The 16,094-nt window shown below is 29.8% G+C and overlaps 1 protein-coding gene across 1 annotated transcript; it reads left to right on the top strand.

Annotated features, from left to right (window-relative positions):
• Window positions 1-42: 42 nt before the first annotated feature.
• Window positions 43-15,681, top strand: LOC127734937 (ras-related protein Rab-28-like). Its single transcript, XM_052244984.1, has 6 exons — window positions 43-256; window positions 6,009-6,105; window positions 6,722-6,810; window positions 9,010-9,139; window positions 9,659-9,762; window positions 10,337-15,681. Exons 1-6 carry the CDS (start codon window positions 182-184, stop codon window positions 10,511-10,513), a joined length of 672 nt encoding a protein of 223 aa, XP_052100944.1. The 5' UTR covers window positions 43-181; the 3' UTR covers window positions 10,514-15,681.
• Window positions 15,682-16,094: the final 413 nt, after the last annotated feature.

Genomic DNA, 16,094 nt, shown 5'->3' with positions numbered 1-16,094 from the left:
TCTGTACATTCCTGTCAAAAGAACGCTTATTAGATACAGGAATTCAGGGTAATGGTACAAGCATTAACCTGACAGAAAGACCTGGGTGACCTGACTGTGGATGTAAATACACGAGTAAAACATGATTAAATAGAAATAATCCCTTTTTTTGATAGTCTAAATTGATCGATTTTTGTTCAATATGTCGGACTCAGAAGATGAAGCACCAGACAGACAGCTCAAAATTGTTATCATGGGAGATGGTGCTTCAGGAAAGGTAAAACATTCCATCAGTGTTGTGTTTAGCAACGGAGAAAACATAAAACGTGTCAAGGAACATAGGACACATATCTGTTTTACAGACAGTAGTGAAAGTCTTGTTTTTGTGTTTGTAAACTGAATAAAGCATACTCAAAAAAATCTTTGTTATAACACACATTTCCGTTTATCACTTCCTTGAACAGTTGAACAGATAAAAACATAAAATCAGATCATAGACATAGACTAAGACATAGAAAATCAAATTCTGATCACTCTTCTTTTGTAAGCTTAGAACACCTCTTTCAGACATAGAAATAGAACTAAACAAAATAGCTACTTGTTTATTGGTCTTTAGCTTACAATGTATTTTTTTACATGGATATCATTGCACACACTTGATAAAGGTCAAATTATAGTCATTAGCCAATTGTTTTAGTATACATGTATGTATGATATTGCACGAAATTTTGGCATGTTTTATGTTTAACGTGAAAAGTACACCAAAATCCAGTTTGTCTGCCATTGAAAAAATTGTTCCCGTTTTTATTCAGCCTCACAACAGAAAATCTTTGACATGTCAGACAAAAGATTAGTATTTTGCAAACAGGATTAAGTCAATGTTTGTATAATTCCAGAACTCCAGATGAGTTTTACCCTGTATTAAAAAAATAGTACATTTTTTTCTATTTTATTAGAAAATGATGCAGTCAATTTTCTTTTACCATTGACCAGACTTCCAACCCGCATTCCGAACTCGGTTCCATATTTTACATACTAAAAGTGAATGTTAGTATGCTCATACATTGGTAAAAGAAAGACAACTCCAGCGTTGCAAATGTACATTTTAAAATAACAGATGGTGTTGTCTCCCTTCAATATGTCTTGTTGTGTACAAAATGGAGGTCATTAACCTTCATGACCGTCGGACAATTTTCAATCATATTGTTGGAAATACAACTGGAACAACTTGCACGATTCAGGCGTGAAATACTCGATTTTGACCCCTTGTCACGATTGCACGATTGTGATCGTGTAAAAACCTCAAAACCACGATTTTGTTAAATTCTACTGTTCCCAATATTTCGAACTTTCCTCAAACCATTCCCAAGGGAGACAACTGTGATCAGCCAATCAAAATCGTTGTTTCTCCTGATCTTTGGGTATTGTAAACTGCAAATGTGCTAAATTTTGAACTTGTTAGGAACTCAGAATATTGTAGAAATCGTGATCATGGCAGACCAATTTCAATTACAAGAAGGTTCTTACACAGCTTAAGAAGTAAATCATGACTGATTGACAAAGCTCAAAGATACAGTTCAACCATAAACATAATAAACAGTAGCTAATGGACAAATTTTACACTTATGGTAACAGATTTCATTCTTGAAATTAAATTACCAAATCAATTAAAGTACAATGTTCTATCTTTTAATTTTCACAAGGAATCAGATATATTTCCTTTTTTGTGCATATTTTTATATTTGAAAAGTCAACAATCACTTTAATATTCCTGTGACCAATAATCTGATAATCCACCTTTAAGGTTCATCTTATATACACCAACAAAAAATGGCTGTGTTTACAGCATGAAATTTTCTCTGAATGCAGACAAAACTGTGTAATTCTAATAGTTTTAAATCCTGGCAGCACCTGGCCACAACTCCTCTTTTTCCTGTGGTACCTGAAAACAATAAACCGGTTTGGTACATTGTTGAGGTCTGAAAGTGACTTATAACTGCCAACAGCCACATTATTTGGACTCTGGTAGATAGTACATCAGACTGTTATCTCATTGGCAATCACACCCCATCTCCTTATTATTACGGGTCAGTTATTTGAAATAAATGACTACCGTACTCAACATTAAATCATTTGAAAAAAAATAATTTTGCAATAATTTATGTTGTCATTTTAAGATTTCAGTGTAAGCTTGCTTACTACAGCCTCTTCACAATGAAATTAAGTTGTATAGATGGTGTCACTTTGTTTATAATTGTGAAACTAGTATAACAATACTATTGTCTAAATCTACAGAAATTGATCATGTTTAGGTAACTGAAATAACAATGTGATTTTGTCACTTGGTCACCTGTAACTTATCTCTTGAATAAGGACTATGTTGGGTATAAGAGCTTTCTTACTACAGGCTCTTCATAATCATTTTGTTAAATATATACAAATAAAGGAAACACATTCACATATTACTTTGAATATTGTAGATTGTTCAGGTAGTCTTGAGCTATATTTTTGTACAGCAGAACAACTAGTAGTTATTTTCACTTCACACACATATATATATATCTTGACAAACAAATAAAAACGCTATAGATTATGGAAACAATTCATATCTATTCTATCAGTCACCCTACCTACCATAAATTGAAACGTCGCCTAAGATTCAGTAAGTAAATTAAGTAAAAATCAAGACTTGTATTAAAAATATCCCAATATGAGAGACAATGGCGTCATTTTTACTTAGAGCTTTCAGCTCTTTGATTCATAAATATGTTTTAAGGATTGATTGCAATTACTGTTTCATCAAAATGTACTCTTTTTATTCTTGGCAAGGTGAGTTTGATTCCACTATTAATTTACTAGTACTAAGATTGCCAGTGTTCATTTCATTCCAAAGGTAATAGTTTTCTCTTGATACTACATCTTTCCTCCTCAAATAAAAACAGGCTGCAATGAATAGCAAAGAGTGCTGAAAGTATTACATTTTACACCAAAACTGAATCAACCAGCAAGGTTTCTTAAGGATGCAGCCCCAATTCTGAAAATACCCATTACTTTCTTGATAAATTTATCTATCTTTGAAGGTACGGTACCTGACGATCTGAAAATGGCTACGGTCAAGTCCCTATTTAAGAAAAATGACAGACTTAAACCTGAAAATTACAGCCCTGTTAGCATTTTAAGTATTGTTTCTAAAATTCTAGAAAAAGCTGCCTATAAGCAACTTGAAAATTTTTTGATTTCAAATAATTTATTATTTGAGTTTCAATCAGGATTTAGAAGTTCATATTCAACTGATTCTTGTCTCATTCACTTGATAGATCACATTAAAACTCAAACAGCCAAAGGTCTTTTTACAGGCATGGTCCTATTAGACCTACAGAAGGCGTTTGACACGGTAGATCACAAGATATTATGTGACAAATTAGAAGTAATTGGGGTTAGATCTATACCTTGGTTTGAGTCATATTTGACAAACAGAAAACAGGATGTAAGTGTAAATGGGGTGATTTCAGAAGTATGTAATATTACATGTGGTGTCCCACAAGGTAGCTTACTGGGTCCACAATTGTTTTTGATCTATGTCAATGATGTTCAAACTAGCATCGACTCGGATTGTAAAGTTTTGATATATGCAGATGATACTGCAATTTTATTTTCCCATATAGACCCTGGAGTCATCTCGCATAAATTATCCAGAATGCTGGAATCATGCCATGATTGGTTAACTGACAATAAATTGTCTCTACATTTGGGAAAGACAGAGAGTGTTAATTTTGGTCCTGGTTGAAAACTTCGGTCTTTAATACTGGGTGATTTTGCTATCTCCTGTAATGGTATTGATATTGAATCCAAAACTTTTGTAAAATATTTGGGAATAATAATTGATCAGTTTCTAACTGGTGATTTTATTGTCAACTCTATAGTGAAAAAAGTCAACCAAAGGCTTATATAGAAACAAAGAGTGTCTAAATTTTCTATCTAGGAAAACATTGTGCTCTTCTCTAATTCAATGTCATTTTGACTATGCATCGTGCATGCTGGTATGAAGGTATAATAAAACAAATGAAGAATAAACTTCAAGTGGCACAAAATAAGATTGTGAGATTTATTCTACAATTACATCCCAGAAAAAGTGTGACTTATATTGAGTTTAAGAAATTGGGCTTTTTAAATATTAGTAATGGAGTCAAACAACTAAGACTCAATCATGTTTTCAACATTTTTAACAATATATGCCCAAATTATTTACATACTAATTTTGTTAGAAATGAAACATCTTTCAATACAAGATCTAGTAGTAAAAACTTTTATATACTAGGAATTAAAGGGTGTGAATCCACCACTTTCTTTTATAATGGAATAAAAGACTGGAATTCGTTACCAGACATGATTAAAAGTTGCTCTAAAAAATATAATTTTAAAGTACAAGTGAAAAAGTTTTTAATGGATAAATTTAAATCCATCTTTAATAGTGAATTTGTTTTTTTTTTAATTATACTGGGGCTTTGACCATTTATCTGTGATAAATTCTAAATGATTTGTGTTTGTATTTTTCTATGTGTCAACCCTTGGTGTAAACTGGAAGTCTCGTCATAAAAGGACCCCACTGGAAATAAGTTTTAATAACTTTTGTGGGTCATCCTAAGATAATAGGCTACAGTGAAAATCTAGTCAATTTAAATTTAAATTTCACTCATTATTCAATCTAGTCTATTCATATTATCAAAATATCATGAAAATTTTCATAATTTTACTTTTTAAATTAAAGTTTTTAGTAAACATGTAAATCATTTTAGTGTCTATAAACTATGTCTAGTGCTATATCTGTGTCATTGTAATATATTGTATCTGTCAAATTCATGCCTTTTTATCTTGAATAAATATATATATATATATATATAACCAATCGATTCATACAATGATAAAGGAATAAGATGTTTATTTTTTTCTTTTTATTTTACAGTGTATTTTGTTTATTCACCTTATACATGTAAAGCAAACAATCAGTTATTTATTAAAGTTGTACAGAAAAACAAAAGTTTTGACTTCTTATATATACATTGAAAATATATATATTGGCCTGTTGAGGCAACAGTGTACAAAATGTACATGTAGATATAAGAAGATGTGGTATGAGTGCCAATGAGACAACTCTCCATCCAAGTCAAAATTTATAAAAGTAAACCATTATAGGTCACAGTACGGTCTTCAACACGGAGCCTTGGCTCATACCGACCAGTAAGCTATAAATGTACATGTATTCAAGGAAATCTGATTACTAATTAACCAGTACCAGTTCTTATTTTGTACATTTGTATATGAGGATCTTAAACAAGCCACAACTGCAAACAATTGTTAAACTTGTATGAAGTCTTAACTATACATGTAATTTGTAAATTGATTTTTTTTAACAAAAAAAAATTCTAAGTCAATAACATTGAATTTAATAAAAGAGATATATCAACAAAGAAAAGCAAACAAAATGGTCAGAAGAATACATATAGGCCATGATCAATAATGAATAAGACAATTTTTTATATAATCAATTGTCCTTTCAATTAACTCAGATACTGCAATGTTACAAGGACAGTTGTGCTTTTATATATAATTTTCATGCCTTGGGTTGTAACCCCTAAATGTACACCTGAAAATTAGCTTTTATGTTTATATATACATGTAAAAGTTCAATTTTTATTCAGAAATTCATTTAATTTTTGTCCCACCCAAGACAAAAGTCCTTGAAATGAGAATTAGGTGTGCAAATTCCAGCATCTCTGATGAAACATTTGTTAAAGTTTGTTATAAGTTCAGTTTAAGAGGAACCACTAATTCTAAGTTAATGATATTTGATATGCAGTTGTATTATCACTGGCGCAGGCACATCTCATTTCCATATAACGGTAGATTATTTAGCCCTGTTTATTCAGTCATGGTCCATTCATTGACTTTGATACTTTTGCGCAGTTTACATTTTCAAATTTGAGTTTTTTTAGGAATAACTAATGGAGTCATTTTCTTTCACATTACAGACATCACTTGCTACTAGATATGCACAAGAACAGTTTGGTAGGCAGTATAAACAGACAGTTGGAATTGACTTTTTCCTGAAAAGAATAGTTTTACCAGGTATTTATTAAATCATAATTTAGGTTACACAAAAAAAATTGAAAAAATAAATTGAAAGTATTTTTTATGCGTGAAATCTGGTGTCCGATACAACACATTTAAATCAGTATTTGATGTAAAGACTTCATTAAATTAGCATTATTACCACTATGAATGCAAAAATAAATGTAGTGTTACAAAAAAAATTACAGGAAGAATATTGCAGTTATTTAACTATCATATTTTAATTTTTTCTAGTAGTTGTCTACTTCATGTATGATGAAAACGTCTTGCAATCACTAATGTCAAATTAATGAAAGTCATTAGAATTATGTCGATAAATCCATTCATTATAATTTAATTTCTGAAATTTACCTAAATTATTTTTATGTTTAAAAAATGGATGAATGAATAGAATGTCATAAAAACATATAATTTAAATTAATTTTCACTTAAAAAATATAGAAATTGATTCATCCTTCAGCTGGTATTTTTTACATGAAAGAGACACATATTCTTTTTATTATAATTTAAATTTTTGTCATATAAGTCCTAGATTATATTCCAAACAACTAAGTGTTACTTATATTTATTTAAAAGTATGTAAATCTATAAATAAATTGTATTTGTGTTTTAGGAAATGTTCATGTAGCTTTACAGGTATGGGATATAGGAGGACAGACATTAGGTGGTAAAATGTTAGAAAACTACATATTTGGATCACACGTAAGTTTAAATGAACAATATAGATATATGAAGGGAGCAAAGTATGCCCTTATTATTGTATATATACTGTAAACTAACTTATTTTCACAGATGCTTTTCGTTCACGTATAGCAGAATAGCTCTTTCCTGTTGATTTCCCAGCGATTATTTTTGCAATTTTCTAACTTTGTTGGTGTATTTATATAAAAGAAGAGCTTAGTTTTACAAAAAATCTTCTTTTTTAAATATTTTATTGATAAATCCACTTTTTGCAGTAAACATTAAGGCACTTAGTTTAACCTTCAAAAGTAAAATGGGTGATGCCTTACTTTACAAACCCTTAAATATAAACACCAGATTACAAATAAAAAGGCTTCTTTAAGATGCTTACTTGTGACATGTCCTATATTTTATAGATTTTTACAGAAATAAGAACTAAGGATTCCTTTCCAGCTTCCTCCTCCATTACTTTCAATTATGTAATTTCACAGAAAATTGCACCATATTAATGAATTGTGTGTACCATGATGCCAATTCCTAACAAAATTAGAAGGATAAGACAGGTTGTGCAGTATTTGTGTCAAGATTTAAAAAAAACATGGCTCCTGAAAACAGAACATTGGCATCATGGGTAGTAAAATTATCCTGATTACAAAGTAGGTAACCAAACACTGGCTACTGGGTAGATGGCACAATCAGGTATCTACAGTTCCCCCTTAGTGGAACTTACCTAGTAGTAATCATATTGTCATAGTGCAGGCCACTGAAAGCAGAACATTGACATCATGGGTAGTAAAAATTTCCTGATCACAAGGGAAGTAACCAGTATTTTGATATATTGTCATATTTTGTGAAAATAAATTGAAAATCTCCTGGTTTTTATACGACCGCAAAATATTTTTTGTGATCGTATAATGGTATGATGTCGTCGTCGTCATCCGAAGACACATTGGTTTCCGGACAATAACTTTAGTTTAAGTGAATGGATCTCTATGAAATTTTTTAAGAAGGTTCAATACCACAAAAGGAAGGTTGAGATTGATTTTGGGGATGATGGTCCCAACTGTTTAGGATCGAATTAGGGGCCCAAAACAAGCATTTTTCTAGTTTCAGGATAATAACTTGTGTATAAGTATTTCGATTGCTCTGAAATTGTACCACAATGTTTAATACCACAAGTAGAAGGTTGGGATACATTTTAGGTGTTATGGGGCCAACAGTTTAGGAATTAAGGGCCATAAAGGGGCCAAAATCAAGCATTTTTCTAGTTTCCAGACAATAACTTGTGTGTAAGTGTATGGATCTCTCTGACATTGTACCACAAGGTTCCATATTACAAAGGGAAGGCTGGGATTGAGTTTGGGGTTAATTGTCCCAAACATGTACGAATTAGGGGCCAAAAAAGGGCCAAAAACAAGCATTTCTAGTTTCCAGACAATAACTGGTGTGTAAGTGTATGGATCTCTCTGAAATTGTACTACAAGGTTCCATACTACAAAGGAAAGGCTGGGATTGAGTTTTGGGGTTATTGCTTTAAGGGGGGTTTCACAAAGTTGGGGGGTGGGGGAATTTTTTTAAGGGATTCATACTTTTTTTCAAAATTTTTAAAATTTCGAATTTTTGAAAAGTTTCAAGAAGAAATCTGCAATTGCACAGTATTGCGCAATGGATTTATAAGATCTTCGACCACATTTATTTTGTGTCAGAAACCTATATTATGTCAAAAATTTGATATCACAATCCAAATTCAGACAGTATCAAGCTTGAATATTGTGTCCAAATTTGCCCCAACTGTTCAGGGTTCGACCTCTGCAGTCGTATCAGGCTGCGCTCAGCGAAGCATTTTATTTTGTATTTCTGGGTATTGTGTTAGTTTATGATATTACAAGTTATGTTGTGTTTCAGGATATTGTGTTAGTTAATGATATTACAAGTTATGTTGTGTTTCAGGATATTGTGTTAGTTAATGATATTACAAGTTATGTTGTGTTTCAGGGTATTGTGTTAGTTTATGATATTACAAGTTATGTTGTGTTTCAGGATATTGTGTTAGTTAATGATATTACAAGTTATGTTGTGTTTCAGGATATTGTGTTAGTTAATGATATTACAAGTTATGTTGTATTTCAGGGTATTGTGTTAGTTTATGATATTACAAGTTATGTTGTATTTCAGGGTATTGTGTTAGTTAATGATATTACAAGTTATGTTGTATTTCAGGGTATTGTGTTAGTTTATGATATTACAAGTTATGCAAGCTTTGAAAATTTAGATGATTGGTATTCGTCACTGAAGAAAGTATTTGGAAAAGAAACAAAATTGCCTCATGTAGCTTTAGTTGGAAATAAAAGTAAGTAGACTGCTCTTTTTATAGACTTTACACTATAAAGATTAAAAAAAAAAGCTTTTGAGTAAACATCGGTGAGAAAATAGCCCAACAACATATGATTAGAATGATAGGCAATAAAAGGTTATATTACAAACTTAAACAATTGACCCTTGCCCTAAATTAAATCACAAAGAAAGATGTGACATCAACTCTAAATTTTGAATAGATCAAAACAGATGTCAGACTATAACTGAGGAGATTCTTCACATTGAACGAGCACATACACATTTAGTGACAGAAAAAATGATATGTTTGTCTGCACAAACCTTTTGATGGTATATACATACCGACTCAGGAAATGGTGGATATGTTAAGTCTCTGCATAACTTACTTTTGTTTCAAGTACATAGCTGTAATGTTTTAAGTACATAGCTGTAATATAGATTTCTACGTTGTATTTTACTTTTTTGAAATATATGAATTTTATTGAGTCTTTAGTAAAAACTAATATAAACAAAACTATTCTATTCTTTTATACAGTTGATTTAGAACACATGAGAACTGTAAAAATAGATAAGCATCAAAAGTTTGCTCAAGAAAAAGGAATGTCAAGTCATTTTGTCTCTGCTAAAACTGGGGATTCTGTAAGTAATTATTTATCACAGGTTTTGTAATTAAAGCATGTAAAACCCTTTGTCCATAAAGCCAAAAAAAAGCAATGAAACCTTTCAAAAATAAGGCATGAGAAATTTTTTTTTTTTCAATTTTATATTAGAAAAAATCCATATCATTAACTGCTCATGAATTAAAAAAATTAAAGGCATGAAATCATACACATTTTGTTAAAACATGATGTAAAAAAACAATGCAACTCTAAATTTTGATAGCAATTTAATAGAGCAACATGGCAAAAACACTTTGCTTGTACCGGTAAATCAAATGTTTAAATTTATTCCTGACAGTTGAGATACTTGGAGATTTCACCATTCCATAGAATGTGACTATCTTGACTTTGCTAAATTGCAAGAATAAATAATGTTAGTAAAAGAATCTGGAGCGCAACAACTTGTACTAAAGATACACAAAGGCTGTCTTTTTCAAATATCACTGGTATTTTCTATTTTTTTCTATTAGTTTATATTTTAAAATGTAATGAGTAGTATTGTTGGTACAAGTCATGTTAAAGAATATTTTTTCGAAAATAATGTATATTTCCAGGTGTCACTGTGTTTTCAGCGAGTAGCAGCAGACATACTTGGTATAAAATTGACTAAGCCTGAAGTGGAGCAACATCAGAAAGTGATCAAGGCAGAAATTGTACAATATAAGAACGAAGCTTCGGCTAAACCTGTCACAAATAAACCTCAGAAAAGTTCTCTATGTTCGCTACAATAATGATACGATGATTCATCTCTGCTGGTTCGGAGATTTGGAACAGTGCATTTGGATTTTTTTATTTTTCTTCATGCTTTGGGGAAAGAATGGAAAACAAAGGAAATTTTAGACAAAATGTTTGTGGGTGTTATCAGTGGAAATTTTTTTTTTTTTATCAATTTTATCGATCTTTAATCTGGTAATGTTTGTATTTCACCACTTAAAATAGTCCTGATTTATTTGACCACAAAGTAAAAGTTATTTCCTTTACAATATAACTCTATTAGGCAAAGTAGATGTTTAAATATTTAGACTATTTTGTTTTTGCTTATTTATTTTAAGACCCCAGATCATTTTATTTAAATGTACTTGGTTAAGAGAAAGTTTTGATTTCTTGAATACTTGATGAAGGTTATTTTAGTTACCCCTGTATATGTCACATGCACTTAAATCATTATATTATGACTACAACTATGTAGGTTTCACTAAGGGTGAACTGTAGTTGTTACCCAATTGTCCCATCTACCCAGTATCCATTGTTTGGTATAAATTAAATGATACATTTTAATTGTATATACGATTAAATTTCAGTTTATTTTTTATGTAAGTTCACTTAACCCAAGTTTTCAATTATGGCTATTCAGATCGACACTCTCAATTGTTTAAATGTTTTGTTTATTTTACTATCAAAACTTTTGCCTCCAAGTGTACCTTATCAAAATTATTACAGAAATGTGTAATGTGCATACCTCCACATTCTACTAAAGATTTTCAGTAGGGACCAATTCTAGTAAAGTTAGCAAATTTCTTTGTATCTTGTATTGTATGTTACAAGTATACAATTTTTGTTTTATAGTGTCCAAATTGATAATTTATGGCAGTAAAAAAAATGGTGGGCTATTTAGAAAAAAATTATATATGTCGAAATATCAAGGATTGTTATAACAAATTCTTTCTAAATTATTGGATTGATTTCAATGAAACTAAAGGTTGTAGATTTTATAAAATGGGCATGAATCAAAATAATTCTAGTTAAACAAAGAGGATATAATGAATTGGTTATAGCAGTGTTATCATTTTGTAAACATGCTCACTGCGACACAGTAACTCTTTTTTTTCTCAGCAGTGTTCTGAGTTTTTTTTGAGACAGAGAACTTATACAAATATTCTTCTGGTACCTTGTCCTGTACAGTCCTCATAAAAACTTTTGTGATTTACTGTTAAAAGGAATTGTCAAAACTCACTTTACGCTGGACGTTTAAAAAAATCAAACACTGAAAGTATATATTATTGGTCTTATTCATATTCTGGTTATCTGTTTATAGTATTCCATTATTGCTGCATTTATTATTCTAACATCAGGTTTAAAGTTAAAAACATGTAATAAAAAAAAATCAATCACTTATTTTTTGTATGGACTTTATGTAAAATGGCAACATTAAATACAATTCTATGTAGGAATCCGATAGTCAGTGGCACATGTAGAAATTAAAATCATCCTCTAGGCTATCGTAGATATAGTTTGTTGGGAAGGTAGTCATTTCACATTCTTTGATAAATGGAACTTTATTTTATCTACATTATGATACTCACATTTTTAGTAATTTTTGTCTGACTCCAATTGGAATTGGACTATACATAGGTTTATCATAAAACTTCACATATTTGTTTATTTAGCAGACAAGGTGGTTATCTTGTGACTCATTTTTCCTAAAGGACAAGACTTTTACTAGCCAATAATTTCAATAGATGGCAAGCATTTACAAAAAAAAATTAACACATAATCTGAGGGCTGTACACATTTTCAAATAAGAGTTAACAATGATACAAATGGTGAAAAATTGGTATTTATATGTTATGATAAGTCTTAAGATTAAAATGGTAAACAAATTCTATCATGTTTGTAATATAGCATTATCCCTTCATTATTTCTTATTACCTCAATATGTCACAAAGTTCATTGGGAAAGATTTACATCCAAAATTTGTTAGTAGTTCTTAATGGTGAATTTAAGAAATTGTTGAAGACAGCTAATTACACACATTCTGTTTTAGTACAAATTATCTGTTCCACAAAAAATATGCGTGAGATATTAAAATGCAATAGTTTTGTTTGGAAATTTGCGTCCTTTTTCAAATTGACAATTAAAGATGAAAAATATTTATTAGACTGAGTAATAGTTTTTAGTTCTTTTTTTTTTTCTCTTTTTTAATGTGAGGATTTGAAAATCAAAATTAAAGTAATTGAGTAAGATGTATGTTTTGTTGTGAGAAGTAACCTGAATCAGTGTTCTGTTTTAATGAGGATGCTTAATTTGGACTAGATCTGTAAAATTATTATTATTTTCCTGCATGATAGTTATTACAATAGTCAAGTTATTATAAGACAATCCTATCTGCTCCGTGAAAATGTACCTGTTCAAGTACAGATTTCCTGAGATTAATGAATTCTAAAATTTTTTACTGAAGAACCCTATATGTTTTTGTTAGGACATATACATTATTTCAAATTAACTTTTTTATGCTTGAAGTAAATCTAGACCTGATCTGATTGTTGGTCTTGAGGAGTAAATTTCATTTTTCTACACAAAAGTGTTGCCAATCATTGGCCATTTGTTAAATTTAGTAAGATGTTCAATCTTTTAAGTGTATTTGCATCAAAATAAGTCAGAACTCTATACTTCTAATCTTATAAACTAGGTAGTGGCGGTTTAGAGGATTGTCTAAGAGGGTTTCTCTTAATCACTGTAAAAGGAAGGAATGTCTATAACAAAATGGCAAGGAGTTTATCTACCAGAAGATTTGCTATGATTTTCATTTTTGTTATAACACTTTTAATTTTATGAGATTGTAATAATTTCAAATATGTGTGAATAACTGAATTCATCCTGGTCTGTCATTTTGTGAAAGAAACTCATAATTTTTAAGGAATATTGTAATTTTCATTATTTTGTAGAGAATTTACAATAAATTGTATCAATGAAATAATCACATACCAACATACTCATAAAATCACTAAAAGGTGGATTAAAGTTTAAAAAAAGATTTTTGTAATTATTTTTTATACTAAAATTGGAATATTTGGCAATTGATATTGATTCATAAAAGAAATTTGACAGCAGCAACTTGTTACATAACATACATGTAGCATTGTTTTAATAAGGCTTTTTATCTATGAACATGTGTTTATAATATGATCATAAATAGTTCATTTTCAACATTTTTCTTTCTAGTTTCAGTACTCTCTCAGCTTTTCCTAACTGTAAACATTTGTTTATTTATTTTTGTTTTTGAAGGTTGTATCTGTCATACTTGTATCAACCCTTTCACTTATTTAATTCATTCCAGAAAAAGTTCTCATATACATAAAGTATAAATATGATCAAGTTAAATCTGTTAAGAATGTAATATAAGTGCTAACAAAATCCGAAATAACACATTTGTTGATTAATTGTATTGTTTTTACATTGTATATGGTAAGTGAAGGATTTCAGTTATAAGTGGATATTTTTTTAGATTTCCACTGCTTTTTAGTTTTTGTTTTCAATATACAGATTGCCACTCTTAGGTAGCATTACAGTAATTCCAGTAGAAAGTGTGTTATTGCAGAACTTTTTCTGGAATGGACCAGAAGTGTTGATCTGTGTATTGATAAGACTTTCAGTCATTGTTGTATTTTTATTTGTTGTGTATTTTAATTGTTTGTTTATTTATGATAAGTTCCCTCTCATTTTGTTGTCACATATCACCTGCAATATTTTTATTTTATTTTGTGTACAGAATCATTGATTTAGTAAATTTGATTTGATATATTGTTTTTTAAATGTTACAGTTCCAAAATAACACCAGTAGAGGTGTGAAATGACATCAGTTAATCTAAGCTGGCATACAGGTTGAATTTACTGGTAAAATTATTTTTGCATTTATATCAATAAGGTAGTTGTGTTGAATCTCTTACTTTTTTATTTAAATGAAGATTTTGATCTTTTAAAGACTGTGAAATATGTTGTTTTTTTATTTAAATTATTGTAAGAAAACATACATGGCATGATAATTTTAAAACATTTTATTGAAACAGAGTAGCAGGTTGACAAAGTAAGATCAGAAAAAATTAATGATACATGTATATAAATGATTAAAAAAAATAATTGATATATTGGACCCTTTGCAAGAAAATAAGTATTTGGTTAAGGGTTTCTATTCTTAAATGGAGAAATAGAATATTGAATGATGATAGGCAATTATCTAAAAAAAAAATTATGTGCATTGGATATTTCAAGATATAATAGTATAAGTATATTTACTATTTACCACTTAAATTTCTACAAATCTGTACAGTAAATGTATTTACTGTAGTAGTGTGTAATACATTTGATAGTGTGATAATAAATTAACACATAACAAATCAGTGCACCATACAATGTAATTTTGTTAAAATTGTGCAGGTAAAATGAAATAAAAATTGACATTGGTAAGGATTAACTTGATTGATTATTACATGTTTATTTCATATAGAAAATCATATATGGCCACATTGAATTGAGTTCTATATTCTTCCCTCTCCCCATCTGGGTTTTGTTTTCTTTAATATTATATTTTAATTTAATTTTGATTGTATTATTCCTTGAAATTACTGGCAGCTTTAGTGAAGAAAAAATAAATCTACCATCCTTAACCAAATTGTCTTAGAAAAGAGGATGGGAATCTAAAAATTATTTTGATGCGACTGTAGTACAGAAAATTTCATATAGTCCATGGTGATGTACTTAGAAAGTAGTGATTGGAATACAGTTGTCCCTTCTATTTTTTTTTTAAGTCCCCACAGTCAAAAGTCAAGGCATATAACATAAGTATAGTACATGTATCATTTATGTAAAATGGGACTTAGTTTGAGGGCACATCTGCTTATAGTCTAGAACTTTGCCGCCTATTGCCAGCCAGATGAGACAGGACAAACTGTATTCCTATCACCTTTTATTCTTTATAAATGATTTGGCTGATCAGGATCAATTTTGAAACACAATTTATTTTTCCATCCATATCTTTGTGCATGTATTATGTAAAATGTTTGGATGGATTTTGCTATTGAATGAATTTAAATTGGCATGATGCCAGATTTTTTGTTGTTATTGAGATCAGTATTATCTGATGTTTCACTGAATTTACTGATTAAATCTATACACAAAATCAGATGTTATTTTTGTTATTTATATGAAAAAATGGATTTCTTCATTTAAATTTTGAATTATAACCACTGAGCTTGGAAGTTTTTCTTAACACATATCTCAGCTTAAGTATTAAGCAAAGATTTAAATTAAATTTGTATCATATTTGGCCTTTTTAACTTTTTTGATTCAAGCATCACTGATAAGTCTTTTGTAGACGAAAAGTGCATCTGGAGTACAAACTTGTAATCCTGGTATCTATGATGAGTTTATTTGATATTTGGTGAAGAATTATAGGATTGCATATTAGTAAGATATACAGTGCAACATATTTTTAGATCCTTCAATGATCTACCATCTATTGTACGTTTCTTTTTCATCAAATGCATATCATAGCTTCTTGATATTTGGTACCAAGTTCAAATTGGCAAGCTTAAA

The sequence above is a fragment of the Mytilus californianus genome, unplaced genomic scaffold (genome assembly GCF_021869535.1).
Source record: "Mytilus californianus isolate M0D057914Y unplaced genomic scaffold, xbMytCali1.0.p SCAF_3, whole genome shotgun sequence".
In the NCBI taxonomy this organism is placed as follows: Eukaryota; Metazoa; Mollusca; class Bivalvia; order Mytilida; family Mytilidae; genus Mytilus; species Mytilus californianus.
Note: the sequence above shows the minus strand (reverse complement) of the source record. Positions and strands in the feature narration are given on the sequence as shown.